General features: G+C 34.2%; 1 protein-coding gene across 6 annotated transcripts in view; it reads left to right on the top strand.

Annotated features, from left to right (window-relative positions):
• The window catches only part of st18 (ST18 C2H2C-type zinc finger transcription factor), a 262,012-nt gene that overhangs the window by 102,768 nt on the left and 133,292 nt on the right, over positions 1-25,952 (top strand). For all 6 annotated transcript variants that reach the window (XM_028803518.2, XM_051928741.1, XM_051928740.1 and 3 more), the window contains one exon: positions 25,363-25,469. In XM_028803518.2, the coding sequence (XP_028659351.1) occupies positions 25,363-25,469 (107 nt within the window). The remainder of the gene's footprint in view (positions 1-25,362; positions 25,470-25,952) is intronic.

Genomic DNA, 25,952 nt, shown 5'->3' with positions numbered 1-25,952 from the left:
TTACCTGAGGCAGACTTATTAAGTGATTTTTAAGTGAACATGAGTTTACAAAAAAGCCAAGTGAATGTTTCATTTGATTAGATATGTGTTGCATCCACCAATTTAATTCAGAGGAATAAGACTTAATATTTATAGTAACACAAAAATATAGTCTGTCAGCAATAAAGTATGGTTACAATGAAAAGCATAATTATCAACAATGAAGCATGCACATAGTGAGCATTCACTTGATTATCATAAACAAACTAAAAATAAAAAGAAACAACAGGGCTTCTCTGTAATTATTATTTTTTTTTAATTACACATAGATATCCAAGGGAACTTACAAGATTAAAATCCATTAGAACTCTTTGCAGATACTGTTGGAGCACAGACAGGTTAAGTGACTTGCTCAGGGTCGTGCAGTGTGTCACAGGTGGGAACTGGACTACTGGACTTATGATTAGCCGCTATACCACATTGTCTATTAATTAAGTAGGCTATGTGGTATAGTAAATTAAGAGCTGGGCATTTATTTAGCCATTGAAACTCCCCTTTAACAGATTTATTTTACTAGCTTAAGTGAACTTTTTGATAAGTTAGTGAAAAAAGCCTTAGTTATAGTCCTTTATGGAGCAAAATGGTAGGAAGTTTATAAAAAGAAAAAGAAGGAAAAAAACTTGCTTTTTGGTAATTAATTAGACACAGATATAATGTAACAACAAAATGCTTATTTTTTAATTTATTCCTTTATTTCTCACATTTTATTTTAGACAGCAGGGCCTAATTTTACCACATATTGCCTAATTGGTGGTACAACATTATAGCAGATAACTAAGAGTTAAAAAATGCAGTACAGTCAATTTCTGTCTTTCTGTTAAACCCTAGAGTTAAGTAGAAATGTACATTTTGTTAAAGATGATTCATTTTATTGATGCATATAATCATAATCAGGGACCATCTGCTGGGCTGGCAAGCTTGGTTGAAACTCTGTATCCAACCTCTGTAACCTTTTAAGTACAATGCAGTCGGGGCTTAACTCACAGTGTTATCTAGCAAAAGGGGGAGGAAAACTAGTGGGATTGTCCAGCCTTCTATACATTTGACTCTGACCATGACCTTCTTGCTCTCCATTTGTTAAATGTCCGTTTTGCTATTTCCATAATCCTAAGGGAGTACATGATAGTTTCCCAAAACAATATCAAGAAATGGTGTAAAGCTGAGTCTTGGGATATCTTCCAGTCCCACACTGGGCTGAAATGAATTGCACAGGTTTCAAAATGATTGGATGAAGGAGTTATAGTGATAGAGCTCTAAGTTTTTCTTGTATTTTGATACATTGTTATGCTTTGTGTGTTAAGTGGACCTAATGTTAGTGAAGTACACAGACACACCACCTATCTTTGGGGAAAAATAATTATTAAAATATGTCAAAAAATAAAACTTCATATTACTTGTGTTTTAAAAGATTATAATAAATAAATCTTAGAAATTAAAAATGTGTTTTTGAAGACAGCTGATAATACAAAGTTATACTGTATGTAATCATGTTATTGACTGTCAGTCCAGGGATGATTTTTGTGTTGTACTCAATGCTCCTGGGGTATGCTTTGCTTTTTACAACTCCATACTAGATGATGTTTTTACTTTTACGCTTTTGAAGTTTGAACAAACATCTAATTGATTGTACTTCCAATATGACATTACCCACATCATTTAACTAATTCAAATTTAAGTTTTATATCTGGACAATGAAAAAACAAGATGATCATCATATGATACTTTGTGAATACATTTAAATACCTATTCATTTCATGAAACTGCTTTTTTTGGGGCACAAGTTTTGAACTAGCTGTGGGTGGGAAACCAATAAATCAAAGAGCACACTCTTGCATATGTCAGCACTCACTCATACCTTAGATTCACATCACTGGTGTTTGGAAGAAAACTGGTGTACCTGGAAAACAAACGCATGAACAGAATAAAAATATACAAAGTCTGCAAGGACAGAGAGATGACTGTCAATCAAATGTAGGTCCCTGGATCTGAGATGCAGTGGCACTAGCCAATAAATCACCGTAACACTTGCGTGCCATTACATTTACTGCAGGGTATTTATATGATTGTCTTAAACATTTTTAATTATAGTTTACAACTAATATTTCCCATGCATCATTTTTTTTAAATCTGCCACAGGTAAATACTGGGTCAGCCCAGAAATGTACAGGCATACGTTATATGAGTGTAACTGGTAATCCAGGTATCTAGGGGATATATTTCAATTTGGGTATTTTGCCTCATGTTAGTTAAAGCATTCTGCATTATTTTTGGTGCATTTTTCAACTCCATCCAATTCTTAAATCAGTTTTCTTAAAGGGGTCAAAGTGATTCTCATATTTCAGGTATTGAATTTTACAGATCTAAAGTTGTATTCAGTTATCCCTTGTGATTTACAGTGGGTAGGGGTGCAGGACCCCCACGAATGCGAACATCTTCAGATATGTTTTGGGCCCCCTTCCTCACCTCCTAATACTGTGCTGGTGACCACAAGCCTTACCAACAACATACAGTTGATTATTAAATAAATCCTAAACAGTAGTTTTATATATACAGTATATATATTGGGCAAAAAAGTTAAAATGTAATTAATGTACAGTATACTGTATAATTCTGTAACAGTAGCATACAGAATCCTTGCGTCCGCTAGTGTAACTGCAGTGACGGCTTCTCAGATTTCCTGTTCTTTTTTCTTGATACGATTTAAAGGAATAACTCCACACAAAAAACATATTTTTTAAATGTTAGTTACCCCATGTAGTTTGTAGTGATTGCAGAGAAAAACTTTTAATGTCATGTTTTTGCAGAGAAAGTACATCTTAAATATATAAACTTAATGATGCCCGGCAGTGACAGATTTTGGACAATAGCAAATGATGTGAAAAATTTCCATTGAAATAAGAAAACAAAAATTCACATAACTCATGTTGCATATTCCACATATCTGTTATCCATTTATATGGTCAAAATGTGTGCATTTGTTGCTAAAATATTATTAACAGTTACTTCATGGGAAGGAGATGTTCATTATAAACAGGAAAGATGTCATTCTCACAATTCTCTCCTACATTCATCAGTCAAGAATCTTGTCTTTAATTCACATGCACAGCATTGTGGAAATAACATCTTTCTTGTTTACTACTCTCAAAACTCCCAAAATAATTTCATTTAATTATTGATCACAAATCCAAAATTAGGAGGATCCGCATAAACTTGTGAATCGCAAAGGCTGAATGTGTATGCATTGGGGAGGTACAGTAGTACAGTGGTTATTCTTTCTGCTTCATGCCTGCAGAATCCTGGGATCAAATTATGCCTGTTTGTCAGCTGTTTCAAGTTTGCTTGTTCTCCATGACTGCATAGCTTTTCCTCCAGGTTCTTCAGTTTTCAGTCCACCACTACAAAGATGTACAATTTGCATTGATTGGTAACTTAGAATTGCCCCGTTTGCGTGTGTGTGTGTTTTTGTGTATGGGCCCTGAAATGTACTGGTGACTTGTCCAGGACTGTTTCCTAACTTCTGCGCCAGCAAGTTTTCTTGCTGAAAAAGCATTTTTCACAGATTTCTTCACCTGTCACTTCTTTTAACTGGAGACAAAAATACCACAACATGTTAAATTTACAAACATGTGTAGAGTGGCACAGTGGCATACAGGGTAGTGCTTGTCCTCATGACTCAGGAATACTGAGATTGAATCAATCTAATGCTCAGCTGGAATCCGTTACGTGTCTGAATATTCTCTTGGGCTACCCATTTTCACTTCCACGTCCCCAAATATATGTCTGTTAGGTGTTCGCTATTCTGCATTGTCCTTGGCTAAGGGCAGGAGTTTGTGACTAAGGCTTCATTCCTGCATTGTACTCAATGCTGCCAGGAAAGGCTCTGGCCCCAGCAATCCTGAATACGGTTAAGAGTTTGAGAAGTTTAGTTTTATTCTGCACAATAATGGAATACCTCAAGGAAAACCTCATGCAGATACATGGAAAATTGGAAACTTTTTCTTTATCTTTATCCTACATATTCATGTTACAGAGTGTTGGTGGCTATCCTGGCAGCAAGGCAGGAACCAACCCTAGAATGGCACACTTTCCTGCTCAACTATACACCCACACTCATACATATTAGGCTAATTTTCACATGATGACTGCATCTATAATGCACATTTTTAAGGTATTCTGTGTTTGATGTTTAGTAGTGGACTTCAAAGTTGTCATGCAATGGCACCTTTTTAAGAACCATTTACTCTTGCTACAATCTATACAATAAGTGTGTGAAGCAAACTGCACCTTCACTCCCCAAACCTTAAGGTTTAATTTTGACCTTTCCTTTCACTGTGTAGTGCAGTATGTTTGTAAAACTCAGTTACCATCTAAATCTGAATTGAGTTGTTACAGTTGAGGACACAAAACCAGAAATGTGATCATTGAACTATCCCTTGACTGGAGTTTAAGGTGAGTTTTAATGTAAAGTTCTTAACATACAGCCTTGCGTAAAAAAGCTGTCTTTAATTTTATATACAACCTACTATAAAACCTCTTGTTTCATGAGCACTGTATATTATAGTAAAAGTAAACACATATTAGTTGTATTTGTTCTTGCTGAAGATGCCTAGATGAACAAAGTGGAGTTGTTTAATGACAGGAACAGCTGACTCATTAGGAGAGAGCAGTGAAAGGTAATTAACCCTGGGAAAGTACAGCTGCCATGCGAGCTGTTCATTTCTGTACAATCTGATTAGGAATCAGTGTTAAATCAGTGATTCTTTAGAAAAAACTGCTGTCTACGATAAATGAGTTTTTTTCTTCAGAGACACGAGCACACAGGAGTACACTCTTTGTAAAGAGGGGCTATTTAAGGTTTAGAAGGAGCACCGTTTTGGTAATTGGAGCCCACCTGTTTGCATTCATGCATTTCAGCTGAATTAAAGGCTTTACTGGAAAATAAATTGTTGGGGCATAAAATGTGTAAAAGTAACAGCACTGTTTTATAAAAGTAATGCATGTTTTGGGTATTGTTAAGATAAAAAAAGTATTGTGGTCCCGATTAAGATGTTGGAGCATCATAAAGGTGCTGTTTCATCATGGTTCCAAATTATTAAGTAAGTGAGCATCAGTTAAATAACAATATTTCTCAAACTACTTATTATATTGTCTCACGGTACTGTATATAATCCCAGCAGCATCAGGAAGGAACCAGTTCTAGACATGGTACTAAACATGAGTAAAATGTGTTTTTTAATTAGATTTGAACACTTGATTTAATCAGACAAACATAAAGCAACAATGATACATTGCAGTTTTTATTGACACCTAAAGAATTATTGACTGCATTGAAAATACCCTTTAAAATAATGGTTTGCATTTTCTTAAACATATAGATGTGATAATTGTCATTTAGTATCACACAAAAAAAACTAAAGAACTTCAACTTTGTTAGAATTTGACTTCTGGTAAAATAATTGTGATTATAGTAAGACTTCATTTTTAGTTTCATTTTTGAAATGTACACCAATGTGGTTATGTTATGGTTAGGGGTGCTGTTCTATGATTCTAAGGTTCTTGATAGAGTTTACATCAACTTCCATGTCTACACAAGTTATCTCTGGGCTATCTAATTTACCATACACATCCTCAAAACAAATAGGTGAAGTTGATTGGCAACATTACATTGGCTAATCCAAAGTTTATTCCTATCTTGCATTCAAAACTGCCGAGATAGGCTGCTACACTTAATGAGCATATATTGAAATAGGTGGGTTGAAATGTTATATTGTATTATATTATATTGAGAACATGTAATGTTATCTATCCATTTATTACCAGACTCGCATAATTCAGTTCAGGGTCATCAGTGGGGTGAAGACTTTCCTGGCAACAATATATACAAGGCATAAATCAAATCTGGAAGAAGTTTACTTCAGGAAAAAAAAACAGATGTAATTTTCCATGAAAAATAAATATAGTTGGGGTTACCAGAGTGGCTATGTATGTTTTTGCACAGTTGCAGGGACCTAGTTTTTACTCCTGGCCTTGTTATTGGATATAGTTTATGCACCATCTCTGTTTCCACAAGGGCCTTTCTCAAGTTCTCTGGTTTTATCTCGTATCCTTAGTAAGTTCATTGGGAATATTAATTGAACTCAACAGGACCTATTACCTGTGTGTGAGTTAATGTACTCTAAAGCTGATGTCACATTTCACAACTTCAGATTGGCAGACTGCTGTTGCTAATCTTGTCACCAAATGTGCTGCCTATGTCACATTTACCGACTGAGTGCAAACCTTTCAGTATAGTCTTGCTTGCCCCTTTTCCTGACAGCCAATAGCATGCTGTCTAAAGGAGCCAGTGCTGTATTAAGGGGTAATAGGTACAGCAAGCAGAAAGTCCAGCTGCAATTTATTTTATTTGTTTTGTAAAACACAATGTTCCTTATTTTTTGTTACTACAATAAATACAGTACATTATACTTACAGAATTTATCAGCTCTCATGTGCACAGAGCCCACCCTTATGAATAAAGATAAAATCAAACCTGTTTGATTTTATCGAAGCGAGTTGCAGACTAGTGAGTTGTTGGGCATGTCACATTAGGTGACTGTTTCTTGGTAGCATGTCACTGACTGCCACTGATTTACTAAAATTATATGAATGAAGGCTATGAAAGAAAATGCTGGGAAGTGACATAATGTGACATAGCCTTAAAATGCACTCTCATCCTGTCAAATGTTTGTTGAAGTATTGCACTAAATATTGTCAGAACAGTATGACTGTATCAAATTTTTAGGCTGAATATACAGTAATAAAAGTATAGAAATGTATATGCGTATTATTATCGGAACATCTCTGTGTGCCACACTTTACTGGAACAGAATCACTATGAACATTCTTTTTCCACAGTAGGTGGCTTTTATTGTACAATAAATAAATACATGAAATGAACTAATGGGAGAAGTAAAGTAGCAAATTAATAAATAGTAAGAAATCCTAGTTGCCACATTGGGTCTGGTGGTATGGATTTTGGATTTTATTCTGCAGATGGGATGACACGTCCACCATCCAAACAAAACAAAAGCTCTAATAATTACCTCAAAATTACAAGCAATCTTTTACTCACCTCCTTATTCCTCTGTTTTGCCACAAATGCACCTTTGGGCAACACTCTGCAAGGCTAAGCTCAAAGTCCTTCTGGGAAGAGCCAAGGGTAGCTCTCCACCCCCAACACTGTGGTGGTCTGGGCCTGTAACCAAAATATGGATTACACAAAGTATGTGTTTTACAGATTTTTTGTTTCCTGCCCCTTTTGCTTCTGGGACAACATTGGCTGAGTGGCACCTTGTCATTAAATATACCAAATACATTGTTACAGGGACTGAAGGCTACCCTGGCTGCATAAGGCATAGGGTAGCCTAGGGCTTCTTTGATAGGCTATTCTGCAACCCTAAATTGGATTAAGTACAATAAATAATCTGTGAATTCACAGATACTCCATTACTTGTACTTATAGGTGTAATGTATCTCATATGTAATTGTCTTCAGAAAAAAAAATCTAATGTATTTTAATTATTTTTTTTTGTAACTAATAGCATTTTATGTTTGGTTTTCCCTGATTTGTTGACATAACATGAAAAAGGATAAGATTAAGATGGTTTACCTTAGCAGAAAAAAAAAGTGAAAATAATGTTAGACATCTCTTAATTCTGAGTACTTTCCAGGGAATAAAAAATCAGTTTCCAGCTCTTATTTACTATAAATTTATAATTTGTTCCATTCATTTTATGTTTAATATGAAATTTGTAACAAAGGCCGTCTTTTTTCTGTGAACCTGCAGTTAAAAGGTCCTCAAGCAATTTGGAAGCAGACTTCACGGTTAATAAGTGGGTATTACAAGGATGTCAGCCTATGATTTCTTCATATGCTGTTTACTAAGTGCATCCAATAGCCAGTCTGGCCCGTAACAGTGCCATCAGAGCAAATTATCAAGTCTACAGTTGGAGGCATTATTCTTCATCGTGTTTAGCATTCTGTATGTCAGATTTTAATGAAGCTAGCCTGCCTTGTGGTAATGATAGAAAGCAGCACTCATTTTAAAAATTCTCATTTTGGCTTAAACCACAAGCACTCTGTTGTCTGACACAAGTGACACCTACTTTAATGAGACAGATAGATAGATAGATAGATAGATAGATAGATAGATAGATAGATAGATAGATAGATAGATAGATAGATAGATAGATAGATAGATAGATAGATAGATAGATAGATAGATACTGTATTTTTGTGTTAATCAGATTGCATCTTTTCAATATATATTTGTCATTTGAATGCAAAAAAAATTGTCAAAATGTTCTCAAGGTTTGCCTGACTATTTTAAAATGGAATGTCATAACACAGTTTGATATTTGATATAGTTGCTAAGTGGGTGAGTCTACAAAAATACATGCTAAGTTTGTTTTTCCAGGTTGTTAACTTTGATTTAAATGTTGAAGAAAAAATTGTATCAACATTTTACCCCATTCTTCTTAAATCCATTTGTCAAAAGTAATGAATTTGAAAAAAAGCCGTGAGAATCAGTGAGATTATTTTAATGGCTTTAGGAAAGTAAAAAATGGGATATGATGAAAAAGCTTTTTATTATTAGAAAACCACAGCTGTGTCTTTCTCTGTTCTTTACATTTTCCAAAAACTGTTTTTTTTAATATTAGCATTTTACAATAAAGTACAAATCACAGCCAGGTTTATGGGTGCAATTATCAAAAGGCTGTCATATTTTCCAGATGAATCCATTTTACAAGCTGAGTTTAATAAAAGTATAGAAATAAGAAATTGTTTTGTAAATTAAAAAAGAAACTCCTCCTCCAAGTCCTTACTGTCAAAAATAATAACATCTCATAAAAAGCAAAATGAAACTATAAAATACCAATGAGATAACTGGAAACATTGATGTGTAAAATTGCTGACCCTTTCAAAGTGTTTTATTATTGGCCATGTGGCTCAATTGCAAGTTTTATAATTGAGGTAGAAAATTCATGAACAATGTTAAGTTGGTAAGATACAGTAGAGAAAAGTGAAAAAGTTAACTTTGTCCTCATGAATGTTCTTTCCTTTTGACAATGTATGACTGTTTGACTGCGATGGAGTGGCGCTCCATCTTAAACTGAAATAGTGTGGATGTATATGTATGTCTTTCCCGTGCTCAAAGTGCTTATAGTTTATAAAGTTTATACTGCATATGTATGTGTGTAATATATATGATATATACAATATACATGTATAAATGCTGCACTTATTGCTACTATTTTAACAGTTATTATTCATAATTCTGTCTATAGTTGTTATTATTAAATCCATGTTGTTCTTTACTACGAAACACACTAGAAAAAATGTAAATTTATTTTCTTTGCCTCCGTTTTTTCAGTACTGCTTCTTCATTATTTCCTAAGTTGAACTGACCACAATTATTTCCAGTATTGGAGCTTCAACAACTTTGCACTGCATCTTTTTTATGCCTACATTATATTCTGCTGAACTTTTATGCATTATATCTCAATTATGCATAAGTAATTGGCATCAATATTTTTTTCAAATAATCTGGTTGATAGATTTGTAAATTATGCCACAAAGGAAGGGCATACTGCTCTTAACAAGGAGAACTGCTCCTGTGTTTCATCTATAATTATTAGCAGTTTGCAGTGCACTTATACATTCATTACAAGGAAATGTTAAAGTAAATTGTACCACCTCGCCTTGTTTATGTTTTATTATGCAGAAATGGAAAACACTTAGCATGTGAAATTAATGTGGAAATTATTTCTGGGTAAACTATAAACACGGAAGTTACCCCGCACATTCGCCCTTTTTTTCTCTCATCCCCAGATCAGAGTGTAATTGCCAGTAATCAGGTCTGTTTGCTGCTGATAAAACCACTCTGAATGCGAGGAACCCTCTTTGTGTGATGACTCAATTATGCCAGAAGTGCCTCATCAAACCTGGCCCATCAGCTGGCTTAATAAATAAGGAGGAAAACTTGCTGGAGGCACATTATAATTCCATTCATTCCATAATTAAATCCATTCCATTTTAACCCTTCCTTCAGTCTACTGCAATAAAAAAATGCTTTTAGAGGTATTGACCTTGCAAATCGCATTTTTGTATGTGACCATCCATGTAATTCAGCAACACCTACCAGTCTTTTACATACATCAACATGTGAGGATATAAAAAGTGATTACATGTACAGCCGTTCATGAAGAGAATCTGCATATATATATATATATATATTTATAATTTTTTTTTTACTGGGGGGAACTTGTCAAGAAGCTGAGGCAGCAACTCTGCCATATATACAGTAGTATATGTATATTCCATTACAAAAGAATGCATTTATTAAACAAGTGAGGAGCAGACAAGTGAAATAAACAGGTTTTAGTCCAGTTAGTAGAACTGTGATCCCTCAGTTAGTATAGTTCACATAGCCATAAAAGCATATTCTCTTCTCCCCTATACAGCTTCCCTGTTAGCAGAAAAAAAGCATCTCTGTCATTTGATTATGAATGTGAACTCCATTCAAGTTCTTTGGCTGGAAGTGACAATCTGCCCTGGTCTCCCATTTATCCAGTTCCCACACCATGTGACTAAAAGTCTCAACAGCCTTCCAGGAACCCTTATAGAGAGTTGTTTCTCCTAGCCCATTTCTAGGGAACATCTTAGATGGGACCCTCTCCTGTTAGTTTCTGGTCCTATCCTGAAAAAAGAAGGAACGTGCTTTAAGGCAACCAGAGTTTCTTGTTGTTCCTCTTGTGGTTGTCTGTGGTCCATTGTTGGAATATGTTTATGTTTATATACTGTTAGTGATGTGAAATAAATAGGTACACCCTCTTTTAATTTCTATGATTTTTGCATGTCTGGGCATAACTAAGCTCCTAAAACTAAATAAATCCTAACTTTATATAATAAACAACATGCAACATATATTACTTTGTCACTGTTTATACCGTCCAAGAATTATTTAACTTTAGGACTAGTGGAGATTATTTAGTTCTAGAATTATTTAATTTTAGGACTTGGTGAGAATTAGTCAGTCAGTCATTGTCCAACCCGCTATATCCTAAAACAGGGTCACGGGGGTATGCTCGAGCCAATCCCAGCCAGCACAGGGCGCAAGGCAGGAACAAACCCCGGGCAGGGCACCAGCCCACCACAGTTGGTGACAATTAGATGACTATTAAACCTGATACATAAAAACATATTCTTCACATGACAATATTATGTGTATGTGATTATTTTACATGCTGGTATTGGCACACCTTTGTCATTTACTGCCACCCAAATATTTCAATATTTTCTTTCTTTGAAGTTACAGTGAAGAAGGTTTCGTCTTTCTTTGTGGTCCTTGCTTTTTATATCTATTTTGTGTCACACAGTAAGTAGATGCAAAATTGCTTTCTTTTAAGTTACATAGCTACTTGAATTGAAATCACTGAAGTTAACAGTTACAATAGACATTTATGTGCTGTATATTAATCATGTCAAAATGTAATAAATAATTTATATATATTTTTTTTAATTCCTAAGTCTTCAGAATTCAGTTTAATATGACATGTGCTGTCATCACCCAGCTTAACAAAAAACTAATATGATAGTTAGTTCATAATTATTTCGGGATTTCAAATATAGTTGATTACTTTGACATTATCCAATCTGGGGAAAATGTGAATTTTATAAGCTGTAGATAACATTTATTTAATCTTTACTTTGCCACCATTGACAAAAAAATAAGCCAATCATTAATTTATGTAGTGCCAAAAGTGTTTTAACCATGTTGAACACTGCAACACTTGCAATTGTTTGATATCAAAGATGTATTAATACCATGTCCATAAGTAACATCTCAGAAGCAAGTTAAAATTATAAATATTTTGGCAAAATATACATCTGAACCCCTGTCTTTAAGTATAATCGTATTTTGACATAACAATCTTTGTCATAAAAGACCATTTTAATGCAGTGTCTCAGGCCCCTTTAACACCTGGCATTAACATGTGCTTTTGGTGATCCGATCATGATCAGATAGCATTTGACCAATTTTAAAACCAGGTGTAAATGTACTTACTGTGTGAATGGACAGCGATCGGATCACGCAGGCCACTTTGATGGTCAGAAACAGGTGGAAACCATGTTTAATAAAAGTGTAAATGTAAACATCTTTCCTTTCCACATACAACAACTAAATAAATGTAACCTTATCTGAATTTTCCATGTCCATGATGACATCAAATCTTTGTTCAGACATGATGTATTTTAATGTAGGAGTAAATATAACACAGATAAATTATATCTGGGTCTAATCCAGATATAAAACACACAATAAATCCAGGTGTAAAGTGGCCAGTTAAAATGAGTAAATTGTGGTTAGAGTTTTACTTCTTGATGATTATTAGTACTTTAATGTTTGCTGTTTTTGAGATGTCATTTTTCAACAGATTCTTAAAACATACCAATACTTCTTTTGTTTTTTAATACTGTCAGCTGCTTTTTCAAACTCTTCAAACATATTTTTAAAAATCTTACATAAAATAAAGTTAAAATGAGCTTCTGTTGACATTTAAATGCTATAGTAATAAAGCCAAGGTCAAAATAGGTTTCTGTGATCCCAAGCCTATTCACCAAAGTTAGGTAATGTTGAAAGAAATAAATTCTACTAGTTTCTAAGCCAAATATTTAACAAACATAAGCAATTCAAAACCATAAAGTTTTGTCATTTCTTTATGTTCAGTATACTTTATTTGCAAGCAAAACATACTAACTTCAGATATCATAGTTGGATTTGTACTTCTACAACATGCAGATTATTAAGATACTGTATATGATACTAACCTCCAAACAGAAAGTAACATACCCAGGAGTAAAGGGTAAATAATCCTTTAAACAAATTAAACTAGTCCCACACAAGGCCCCTTTTTCTGAATTCTGGGATATTGTGTCTAGGTGCCACTATAAAAAAACATTGAAAAAAAGAAAACACAACATACTTGTATTTCTGTTTTACAGATTTTTATCCTGTTAGGGGACAATTACAGGCTCACTTTACAATGCATTGTGCAGTTTTTAACTTACTAATGATTACTTCCCTCACAGTGCTCAGCCTTTTCAGATATGGTTTCGTTACTAAAAGAATTGTGTTTTAAATTAAAAGTTTAACTGTATTAATGTCCACTAGAGCTAATTACACATCAAGGCAGTTGTGTCTGATTATTCATGACTTGGAGAAATTAGGACATTTTCATCTAATGCAGTTGTAACTTTGCATTTCTAACTAGCGTGAATGAAGTAAAAAGTGTGGGGAATGTATTGCATATGCAAACATAGTAGGCACGGTCCATTCATCAATCATGCAGTCTATCACTCAATCAATGCCTGTACATTTTATATACCAGTTGTCAAGTATGCACAATTCTCACTTTATAACATCTATTTATGTACTGCATTACAATTCAGTCAATGTTCTGAACCACAAATTTTAACCATTCCATTTTAAAAATGTGTGCACATTCTTTTCTTGTTTTAATAACTGATTTTAATAATCTGATGTCAACATGCAAAATGTAAGATTAAAGTATTCACTGAAAAAAAATGACCCCAAACAGATGGACCTAGAATCCCAGCATTTCCCTACTGACGAATGGGGTGTATAATTATATGATTTGCAGGTTACACCACTGTTGTGTGTTTCACTTCTCTGTACCACCTGTCATTAAAGAAAGCTCCAGGTGTCCGCCTCCTCTGATATTGTTCGTGAACAGTAGCTACAGTCTGACAAGGTCAAAGCATCCTGGGAAAGCTCTATACCACCAGTTGACTATTTTCCCACTTCTAGCTAACTCATGTATCCCTAGAGCATAGGAGGTGTGTGCATTTATACCACCATTGTGGAATTTGGTTCATAGTAATGAGGTTATTCTATGACACCAGCCATGTGGTCTAATATGAAAAATTAAGAATAACAAAGTATAACAATATTACTGGCAAGTAAATGACAACTAGCAGTCAAGTATGCCTTGTTTCTATCCCAGATAACTTATTGGACTGATAGATAGCTAGATAGATAGATAGATAGATAGATAGATAGATAGATAGATAGATAGATAGATAGATAGATAGATAGATAGATAGATAGATAGATAGATAGATATTGTACATAGACATTTTGCAAAACTGTAAAAAAACAAATGCAAATCAACAAAGAAGTGCAAGACTCACAGCTATGCACACAATTTGCCCAGTCTACACATATATATTGGCCCTATATAGTGTATGATGATCTACACCAGGGGTAGGCAACGTCGGTCCTGGAGTGCCACAGTATGTGCAGGTTTTTGTTCCAACCCAGTTCCTTAATGAGAACTCAATTATTGCTGATGAAGCACATATTGCTTAAGTGACATTTTGATGCTTCCTTTTAGTGGTCTCGCTTGTTAAGGTTCTCCAACCTTAATTGCTTATTTCAATCTTAAACTGCTGCATTCAGTGTTTTAATTGCTCCTTATTAGCAATAAGATGTAAAAGACAAAGCAGCCAGCAGTTCTCCAGCTAGCTTTTTTCCAATTACATCTGTGTGTGTTCATCATGCACGGTTTGATTTAATAAAACACTTAATAGAAAAATGTGACAGACTGAAAATGATCTGTTTTAGGCTTCAAATCATTTGGATGATATCCTTGGAAAGGAAAAAAATCTACGATATAAAAGCCTTACATTGCACAGGCTAACAAGCCATAAAATTAAATAAGGTCTGAGATTGGCAATGATTGGTTTCTAATTAAGCAATTGGGTTGAATGAAAACCTGTAGCCACTGCGGCTCACCAGGACCGACATTGCCTACCCCTGTTTTACATCTTATTGCTAATAAGGAGCAATTAAAACACTGAATGCAGCAGTTTAAGATTGAAATAAGCAATTAAGGTTGGAGAACCTTAACAAGCGAGACCACTAAAATGAAGCATTAAAATGTCACTTAAGCAATATGTGCTTCATCAGCAATAATTGAGTTCTCGTTAAGGAACTGGGTTGGAACAAAAACCTGCACATACTGTGGCACTCCAGGACCGACGTTGCCTACCCCTGATCTACACTGTGATTATATAGGTGCGGATTAGGTATTTATTTTATTTCTCTGTTTTGTTTGCATTTTTGTTGCATTTCTGTTGTCGTTGTCATGATGTGATTTGAATTTGCATTGGGTTTGTTTGTATGTTCACTTTTCTGTTGCAGCAAAGTCTTTGCATATGTGTGTTCCCAACATGGCAGTCACCATCTTATTTAAAAATGAGCCATTACAGAAACTTCCTGTCTGACCTTGTAGACAAATAAACTTAAGACTCTTCTCAGTTTCTAAAGAAAGAGTAAAATATTTAAACATTTTAGGTGTCTGACTTAGCTAGTTTCCTTTTTGGATTTTTCCTTTGCTCTCTTCACAAAGTTTTGCTTCATCTTCTGACTGCTCCCTGTTTTACCTTTCAGATTTCCTGCTTTGCAATTCTAAATCACTGCCACTTGTTTTACTAAACTGCATACATCATTTATTTTAATGTTGGCCACAGCAAAAAGAAAAGTGACAATGTATTTGATAGACAGGTTTATGAAATCTCTGATGATAAAAATGGAGTAGGAGTATTTTTACTTATATTTAACCTAAATTGTGAATTGAGAACCACATCTCATTAAAACAGCCTGATTTGAGTTTAACCATAAAAATGTTTTGTGGCATACTATGTTTAGGTGAAGGTAAATGATTACTTTGTAAAGGAAATCAATAAAAGAAAAGTGGAGATAATATGGTACTGTATAAGCCATAACCCATAATAATATGGTAATAATAAAAGCCATCACTTGCTGTGTCGCTTTGATTTCCTGTAAACAGGGCATTAGTGTACAGTATATGTTAGGGTTCAGTTTAGGTATTAAATTATTATATTATTGTATGAATAAATTATTTTATTATACCAGTCCAGGAACATCTTTTAATTACTCACGTTTTAGGCAAAATAAGTTACTAAAATTTTATGTGCAATGTTTTTTATGTTTTGAAAGTTCTGGTAACTTAGCCATTTTTTAGAGTATGAAGACCGCCATACAAGCTCTGAAGTTTATTTTAATTTTATTGATACTTCCTGCTTAACATCCAGTGCTGCTACGATAAGCTGTAGCTCGATAAATCTGAACTGGATTAAGTGGTTTTGATAAAGGATGTAAAAACATCAGCCAAAGCTGTATCAAAGCAATTTATAACACATTTCTTTGAGTAAACATTTAAACTGTCTTCCGAACACCATTTTTGTTGTTGCATTGCTTTTTTTATAAGAAAACATCTATTAAGTAGTGTCATGTACAGATTTGCTTAATGACCATTAGCTACAGATTATAAGTATCATCTGAGGGGAGCATTCATGCTGTTTTAACCCATATTTGCACAAGGTGTGCAGTCAATCTGAAAGTACAGTCAATTAGAATGATGTTCTTGGATCATTTAAGAAGCAAAAGTAACATTTCTAACAATTTTATCTGTTTTTTTTTCCTACTTTACATCAAGTGTCACTTTTAATTATTTGTTTATTTAAAACAGTGGCACGGAGTAATTGTAAGGGGTGTACATAGGGTGGTGCTTGGTGATAAGTAGTTAAGTGATCAGCCAATAAAACTACCCAACTGTGTGCAGATTACATACTATTTGATGAAGTTTAAGAAGTTTTGCTGAAACAGCGCTTTTGTTTCAGACTGTTAAAAGTACTTAGTTATTTGTAGAGCCTTACATTTGTGTAGCAGAACAGGCCCACACAGCTGTGCTCCTTGCACCCCTATCCTTATGGGATGAATGAGACAGCAGATGGGGTTAAGGGCAGAGGGCTGACGCTTCTGACAGCAAACAGCCTGGTTACCACATAGAAACTGCGAGCATCAGGAAGCTGCATTTCCCCTGAGAAATCCAAGCTTTGTAGAAAGGGAAAAGCAGCCCTGTGAGAACAGGCTATTTGTAAAACGAAGAATCCCCAAAATTGTGATTCAGCAGATGACAAACTGCTGTGATTTCTTTTTTTTATGACTGCTTCTAATGCAAATGACTGACATTAAGGTCTATTTGCAGAACACAATGTAGCAACGCTGTTCTGATTTAGACGTTTTTAATAAATTATTTTTTGACAGAATGATTCTATCACTTATAAATACTTATTAACTAGGGACTGTTTTTTTTTTTTTTACTGTGGAACAGCAACATCCTTTCAACTGCTATATTGTCATCATAGAAGAGCAGAGGTTAGTCTTGTATGCATGTTGATAAATTCATTTACTGGATGCTATATTTGAAAAAAAAACACGTAATAATAATAAAAATAAAAATTGAGCAATAATTAATAAAGCAAGGTAGTGTTAAAAATTAAAGAAAGGTCAGTATGTTTTAGCTGGTAAGCCTTTCTCTGCTAAAGAATATCTCCCTGAAAAGTTTTCATTTTTTCTTTTCTGTTTCTGAGATATAAATTCACAATCAGTTTCATCATTAATGTAATCGGTAGTTTATTTCATTTTTTTTTTATAATACAAGGTAAAACAGCAAGGCGTCGAGTAGTTTTAGTGCTTCAGGAAGCCAGAGCCTATCAAACAGCATCAGTTCAAGACTGGATCCTGCATTGGATAGGGTGCCAGTGTATTGTTCGGCACACTCAAGCAAACACCCACATTCAGTTTAACCAGACCAGTTAAGAGCTTATATTCCCCAGTCAACCTTATTGAGATCAATAGATAGATAGAGAGACAGATGTGGAGACTGAAAAAAGATTGTTTTATTGTGAAGCTATTAAAGGAAATAAACATGGGAAAAAATTGTAGAAAGTTAGAAAAACATATCATCCATGCAGGTGTACATGTATGTGATTTATACCTATTTATTATTATTATTATTATTTAGTAGATGTCTCATCTATGTGAAGTAAACATGTAATATGACAAGAAAATAAAATTTATAGCAGACACATGTTTGTAATAACTATACACACACAAATACATACATACATTGTTTATGCAGGACATAAAATTCATTTTCTTATTTTCTGAAATGAATGCTGTGTTTCATTTTAAAAATCAGTGATTGTCTTCATGTGCAGTTGTGTGTTCGCAAAGTGCTAAATATGTACAAACATATACAGTGTAATAGTTATAGTAAACAACAGGTATAAACAATAATTTCAATAAATAAATAACCTTCCCTTATCTCTTTGTATTACTTTGGAAGTGTCACATTCATTTATCATGCCATGGAGAGTCATTGTATATATTAATACACAGCATTAATGGTGCAAGAAATGCCAGCGTCCTGATGCAACATTGGAACATTGGGGCACGTTAAAATTGATAATCCACTAATGCTAGGACTGTAGAAGCATAGATGTTTAAACTCAGAGGAAAACTTAAGAAATTCACCCCAGACTAGGAATGTACCTGAGGACAAAAGCATTTTAGGCTAAAAATGGTTTATCATCTATAGAGTTAAATTTTGTTTCTCTCTAATACACCATATATTTTGCTTCATGAACTACAAAAATCCCTTACTGTCATATTTAATGATATCTTTTTTCTTTCTTTTGGGAACTTCCGTACTTTGATACTCTTTTTTCCTTTGCCTCTCTTTGTCTTCCACCCTCTCTCTATCTCTTGGATAGTTTACATTAATTACAAGTATGCAATTAGATTTCTGTCATCCTAATAATAAGTTGCAAAATATAACACAACATCTTTGTATATTACTTCACACTCACAGCTCTTTTAATTTCTTTTATTCATTTTTCTCTTCAGTTTTGAAGATAATCAATGCCCTTCTCCTTTTGTTCTGTTACAGCACTGGTAAAAATAATTTATATATATATGCATACATTTAATTATTACATTTTTAGAAAGGAGATTCTTTTCATTATTTCACTGTTTTCAAAAATGCACTTTGTACTTTATGAAAAGTAATCTAAAAACAAGATATAGGTTTTGTTTGTGTAAAATTAGGTGCAATCATTTACGTTCTCACATATTTCTAGTTCATTTCACTATATTCTGAAAAAACAAATTCTCTTCTGACATACACTGTACTACTGAATGTCTGGGCTCCTTTGCTTTATTTAAACAATTGGTTTGATCTTAGCCATTGTAATTTGTTCATGTTTTTAGCTCTTGATCACTAGATGATAATGTTGGGTGCTAAAAGTAACAAAAATAAAACAAAGTCATAAAATTAACTGTAGATGTGTTCTTGTTTCAGCTGAAAACACCTTCAGTGGCAAAAATACTGCAGTTTATATTTGTCTGGGCTGAATTGCTTAATTATTAATAAGGTGTGTTTCTATTTTTGACTAATTATAAAAGACATTTAAAATGTCAGCAGTTGTGTTTCCCATTGTGTTTCTTTAAATAATGTAAGCCCATACACAGATACTGTCACAATATTTAGACGCCCTACTTCTTGTCAAACAGGTTCTGTGGGTTGAAGTCTGTTTTTCCCTTTTGTTTACGGTTATTGTAACATCCAACTACCAGTATTTTTAGTAAGACTCTTTCTACTTGTCTCAAATTTATTGTAAATATAAATCATCTTCAAGCTATTGGGACATGTACTAACTACAGGAGAAAAGATGAACAAAATGTAGCTGTATATGTATGATGATGAACGATTTTTGTCAATAAAGTAAAAACATACACCAGTACGATTACAATTTTTCACTTAATGGCATTCACATTTTCCTAAGTTAGGCAGCAGGAGATACTGAGAGCAACAGTTTATAAAGACAGGATTATTGTATTACTTGTTTGTAATATTTTTTTGATATTTAGATTTTCTAGAGTCAATTTTTCTGCACTCATCTAAAGACAATTCTTTAGGTTTCAGATGGTTTTTATTTCTCTCCTCTTCCTCTTCCTGTATTATGTATTGGACTTCAATTGTCATGACTTCTTTCGTTTTAATTTTTACTTATTTTTGTTGATCTGGGTGTTAGAACACAGCCCTGTGATAGTGATCTTTCAAAAAACCAGTATATAAAATATTTATTGATTGATTAAACTTTCCATCTCTGAAATTCAAATCGTGACCTTTTAGCTTGATGGTGGAAATCTAATATTATGAAAACATGAATAATTAGGTAGTGGCCAGAAAGTTGAAAACATGTTTTTAGCAGAGGTGCACTAAGTATGTATTGCAATATATTCTTTTTAATTATGTCACCAAAATGTGAAGACATGTTGCATGTTGGTCACACACACAAGTAAGTATTTCACTGTTTTCTGTGGACATGACAATATACTATAAACATTTTAGTTTCTTGTATTATTGTCAGTATTTTTGGTTCTAACGCATTGAATCCTTGTTTATTTTGAACATCAAATTAGGGTGTATAATGATGATGACAAAGCTTTGATTGACAGAAAAAATTAAAATCATTGCCTGAGTGTTTTCATTACATAAGCAGTCTGTAATTTTCAAATTGTGTAAACTTCAGCATGCCACACAAGTTCATCAGTTGTAGATTTGAAATGGTGCTGTGAAGATATTGCAAAATATGCAGTTATGAAGAGGAATTAAAAGGTGCATATACAGTATGTGGTGTGTAAAAAAAGCAACAGCTGGACAGTGAGAACATTAGTTGCTGAAACTTGATGATCTTCATCAGTTTTACTTTGCCGTACTAGTCAACAGTATTTGTAGTTACATGATACTGTACAAGAGTATGTTGTCATTTTAGAAGGACCTTTTCAGTAGAAAGATAGATTTGGTGTTGCTGCAGTGAAGCCATATGCATAGTGCAAATAAAACTATTTTTATTTCTATTTCACCAAAGTTTTTTTAAGATTCTAAGTGGACTATATTTCTGACTTCTCAAATTATATTCCAGTGAATTGACTGATATCCTGTTTTATTAAAACTGAATTCTTTGAATATTATATTTATGTTTCTTGTTATTCAAAAGGCATCATCATAGCACAATGGTTACCAGTGGCTACTCACAGATCCAGTCTTGTTAACCTACTTGTTGTTTGTGCAGAGTTTGTATGTTCTTCCTTTGTTTGTATCCCCAAAGACTTTCTTGCTGAAAGTGTGGGTGTGAATGAGAGGCACCCTGGCTTGGGCAGTTTCTTGCTTTGTGTCCAGTATGTCAGAATAGGTTCTGGCCTTCCCAGCAATTCTGGACAGGATTTTGTGATTTTTTAATGTAAATTATCTTATTAAGTTTTTTTTTAAAGTAACAGTAGATAATATTATAGTTTAGTATACAAATATCATATTGTTTATTGCATTTTCTGTATCTTTTCCCTTATGTTATACTGCTCAGATTTTGTACAATGATTCCATATTATAATCTTGCTAGTAGTGTAAATGATCATGTGATGGTGGAAATTATTAATGGAGATTTACAAAAAAAAAAATTATTAATTAATTAAGTAATAGCTTTTTAGTTTTCTAATACAGTTTTTCATATGTTCTGTATTTTATCAAATGTATACTAATTACTGTAGCATTCTGGTACACACATTAACATATGTCTTCATTCAAATGGTATTTTATCCATTAAAAAGGAATCCCGCTATTGAGTTTTTCCATATCATTTGATGTTGTTATTTTCTTGGGTATTTACTATATTTTTATGCTGTATGTAGGTTTACTTTACATCCTATGCCAAAATAAGCAGTTCCTTTTTAAGAATACTAACTACCTGAGCATTCACCTCTCACATTGATTCCTCTTATTTTAAACACTGTTGTACTCACATCTTATTAGTTTATTATTATTTTTTGTTTGATTTTAATTGCAATTTAATAATGATATATCAGCAAGTGAGTCAACTACCATATTGGAATTTACTAGGTAATGGAAAGTTAGCAGTAATACATGATTCATATGAAATATTAATAATTTCAAAATAATCAAATAATGTATTCATTATATTTGTGTTTTGATTTAAAAAATGAACAACTTTGATATTGATAGTATAAACATAATCTATCCTGCCTTCCATCTATTCCCAGAACTCCTTATTTGTCTTACAAGCTTGTTCTTTGACCAGCCCTTATCCTGGTGCCTTTAGGTTCAAGACTTTAAGTAGTCCTGAATAAAATGCCAGTTCACCGCAGAGTACCATCTAACATATCCACCATTTCTTATATAAGGACAATTTATAATCACTAACCTTCACATAGGAAGAAACTAAAGGGCTCTAATGGAGAATGTGTACTGTCCAAGGTTGACATTTGAACCAAGGATTCGGGAGCTGTGAAGCATCACCATAAACTAACCACGACAACTCCATTCTGTTCTTTATATTAGTGACGTTATTTTCATTTTAAATTTGCATTTTATGTTATATCAGAAGCTGACACATTCATACTACAACTGGTGCTACTGCCTCATAGATCCAATATGCTATGGTAGAGAATCCTGCACTTGTTCATTGTCTGTGAGTAGGTTGCATGTTCTCCCCACTCCTGGGTTTTCCTCCAGCTGCTCTTTTTTTTCTCCTGTACCTCTCATTACATTCATTTTATGTTAACTGGTGACTCAGTTTACAAAAGCTGATTATGTTATATACAATCTGTTTCTTTCTACAATGTCAGGTTACTGTTTCTGTTCCTACATCTTCCCTTCATCCCCCATTGTTTCTCCATTTCTTTGCTTGCTGTAACAAAATGAAAAGGTAAAAACCTGTGAGGAATTCCAAGATAAAAAACAATTCATGACAATATGAACTGCCTAACTGGTTTACTGAGAGTTGCAACAAACTATAAATAATATAATTCATACTAAGATACAACATAAAGCACTTTTCGTATGGAGGTGATCATTCAAAAACATTGCAAAGGGTAAACAAATATTGCTAATATTAATACTGTATCAAATGAAAACTTAATAGAACAGGAGGTTACTCAGCACAGCACCATTAATTTTAAATAATGCCTCTATATATAAACAGATTTGTTTGTCACAATTTTTGCTCCACCACCATTAAGTGGTCAGATCCTTGTTAAAATTTACTACTTTCTGTACATATGCACTGTAAAACAATGTTGAAAACAGTTCAATAGAGGATAACCCTATTTTTCCATGTTGTTACTTTGGTACTATTTTGGCTCAGTGCAGTCATTCAGGCAGCTCTCTGGAGATACTGTGCTACAATAATGCAGAACAACATAAAGGTTAGATTTTTTCAATCCCACTTTCAAAGATAAGATCCACTTCCTTTCAGGGCCGAATTGGTGTGGTGAGAGAGAGAGCAGACATTTGGTTTATTTCTCTCATTTTAGCCTCTACCCATACCTGTATCCCCTTTAAACTTACCCCATAAATTTAACTTTAAAACTACACTCCTGACACAGTCCATCCATCTAAATCCAGTCCATTACAGAGAGCACTTTCACACAACTGCTATGCTTAAATTTAGAGTTGCCAGTAAGTATAGTAGTAAAATGGGGTAGCAAAAGATATATCACATGTGTATTAGGGACATGAGCAAAATACATGCTGTGGTGGATTGCCGGCTTCTTTCTCCGGCCCTCACCCCCAGGCCGCCAGGAGGAGCTCTCCCAGCAGCGTGGACATGCCCCGAGTTCCAGCAGGGCCTCATGGACTATGTAGTTTTTATACACAGCCCTGCTGGATACCTTGGGGGCCACCAGGCGTCGCTGTAGGGGGGCTCGTAGGCTCGTATATGCCCTATAACCCGGGAGTACGTCACGGTCACGTGACAGGAAGAAACGATGTGCTCCCGGGTTGAAGAAAAGGACTGTTTACCCTGACCCGGAAGGGAAAAGGAACTGTGGACTGTTGAATGGGAACACCTCCGGGTCAGGGTGTATAAAAGGACTCTGGGAAGCCCAGTACACTGAGCTGAGCTGGGAGGAAGGGTAGCAAAGTGTCTGGGAGTGTGGAGGATTATTGTTTATTATTGAGTATTGTGGAGAGGAGGGTGCTTGGTGCACTTATTTATATTAATAAATATTATATTTGGACTTTTACCTGGTGTCTGACGTCTAGTCTGAGGGTTCAAGGGGTCACGGAGACCCTTAATCTGTCACAATGCATAATAGCAGTCTGCCTGAGGTTAAAATCCAGCATCCTTGTACTGTGATGCAGCAGTATTAACTACTAACTATTCCATCACTTCTCTTCATATTCAAGTTGCTACAAACACACATATACCAAAATAGCACACCATAAAATAAATACTTTTTCATTTCTGCATATTTATTCTGTAGATAACAATAAATACTTAACACGGTATAGAAACAGGATAGAATATTCTCGTTTTTTTCACATAAGGATTTCTCTAAGTTAACTTAAATGAAGATCTAAATTTTAAAAAGCCTGTTTTTTTAAAGGGTGGCGCAGTGGGTAGCGCTGCTGCCTCGCAGTTGGGAGACCTGGGGACCTTGGTTCGCTTCCCGGGTCCTCCCTATGTGGAGTTTGCATGTTCTCCCCGTGTCTGCATGGGTTTCCTCCCACAGTCCAAAGACATGGTGGATTGGTGATTCTAAATTGGCCCTAGTGTTTGTGTGTGTCCTGCAGTGGGTTGGCACCCTGCCTGGGATTGGTTCCTGCCTTGTGCCCTGTGTTGGCTGGCATTGCCTCCAGCAGACCCCTGTGTTCGGATTCAGCGGGTTGGAAGATGGATGGATGTTTTTTTAATAGTTTAAATGAATGTTTTAAATGTCAAAGTGGTTCTGAAAGTAGGTATAGAAAAGTATGTGATTCAATTTTACTGCTTTTGTTTTTTAACTTGACTGTGATTTAGAAGCTCGCACCTTCGTGTTAGAAGAGTTAAAACAAGCACCTGAAAACTGCCTTTGTAGAACAGGTTAATTGAAATATGACTGTTTCTTAGTTCTGTAGCAGTCAGATATGCTAACATCTCTAGCAGCTAACAAAAACATTTAACTGTTTTTTATAAATGGTCTAGGAGTGAAACCCAGACAAGAAGTCTTTGTTGTAGAATACATGATCAGAGTTAAAATTTCAAGACACACCCTTGGCTCTGTATTCACTGTCCTTCCTCCCACCAAAAATGACTAATTTATTGAATTTGTAGAATACTTTCATTTCATTGATAAAAACAGTGTATCTGTGAGTAATTTATTGGAAAAGCATTGTGTTAGTAGCTGTGAAAAGATAATTTGGTAGGCTCTGATTAAAGCATGAATAAACATAAACCTCTGATGTTTCTAATTTTGTAAACAATATTTCTTGATTTTCTGTTTTAAAATCAATAATTACATGTTGTACACATTTTTAATTTTTTTGTTTCTAGAAAATGAATTTCGGCCTTGCCTACTGAAACAGAAAAATACGTGTGATTACAGTAGGAACCTTGGACTGCCTGGGACATCTTGCAAATTAACAATAAAGCAAACCAAGGTAAAGAAACAAACTTCGACATTTTAAAGCAGAAATTTGTGTGTTGTAAAAATGTACATGTATGTGAATTTTTTTTTTTTCAACTGGTCAGAACTTACTTTTCTAAAATAATAATAATTATTATTATTATAGATTTTCTGCAGATTTAGAATATATTTTGCTTGCATTACATGCTGCTAAAAACAGTGATAAGTGCATTTACTTATTTTCTTATTTCCTTTATTTTCTAGATAGCATAGATACTAGCTGTTGATATTGTGTTCTAGCAACATTACTATTACTGGGTTTTTAATATCCTGTAGAGAAAGAACTGAAGCATTAATATAACCTTCGAAAATTCTATCATAAAATAAGGAAGTTAGCAAACATGTTACAGAACCATGCTTGTGTATGTGCAGTATTCAGTATCTGTTATTTTATATTCTGCTCAAACCGGACTAATATAAGAATATATATACAGTATTTGCTTTGGTTCATAAAAAA

The sequence above is a fragment of the Erpetoichthys calabaricus genome, chromosome 6 (assembly GCF_900747795.2).
Source record: "Erpetoichthys calabaricus chromosome 6, fErpCal1.3, whole genome shotgun sequence".
NCBI lineage: Eukaryota > Metazoa > Chordata > Cladistia > Polypteriformes > Polypteridae > Erpetoichthys > Erpetoichthys calabaricus.
Note: the sequence above shows the minus strand (reverse complement) of the source record. Positions and strands in the feature narration are given on the sequence as shown.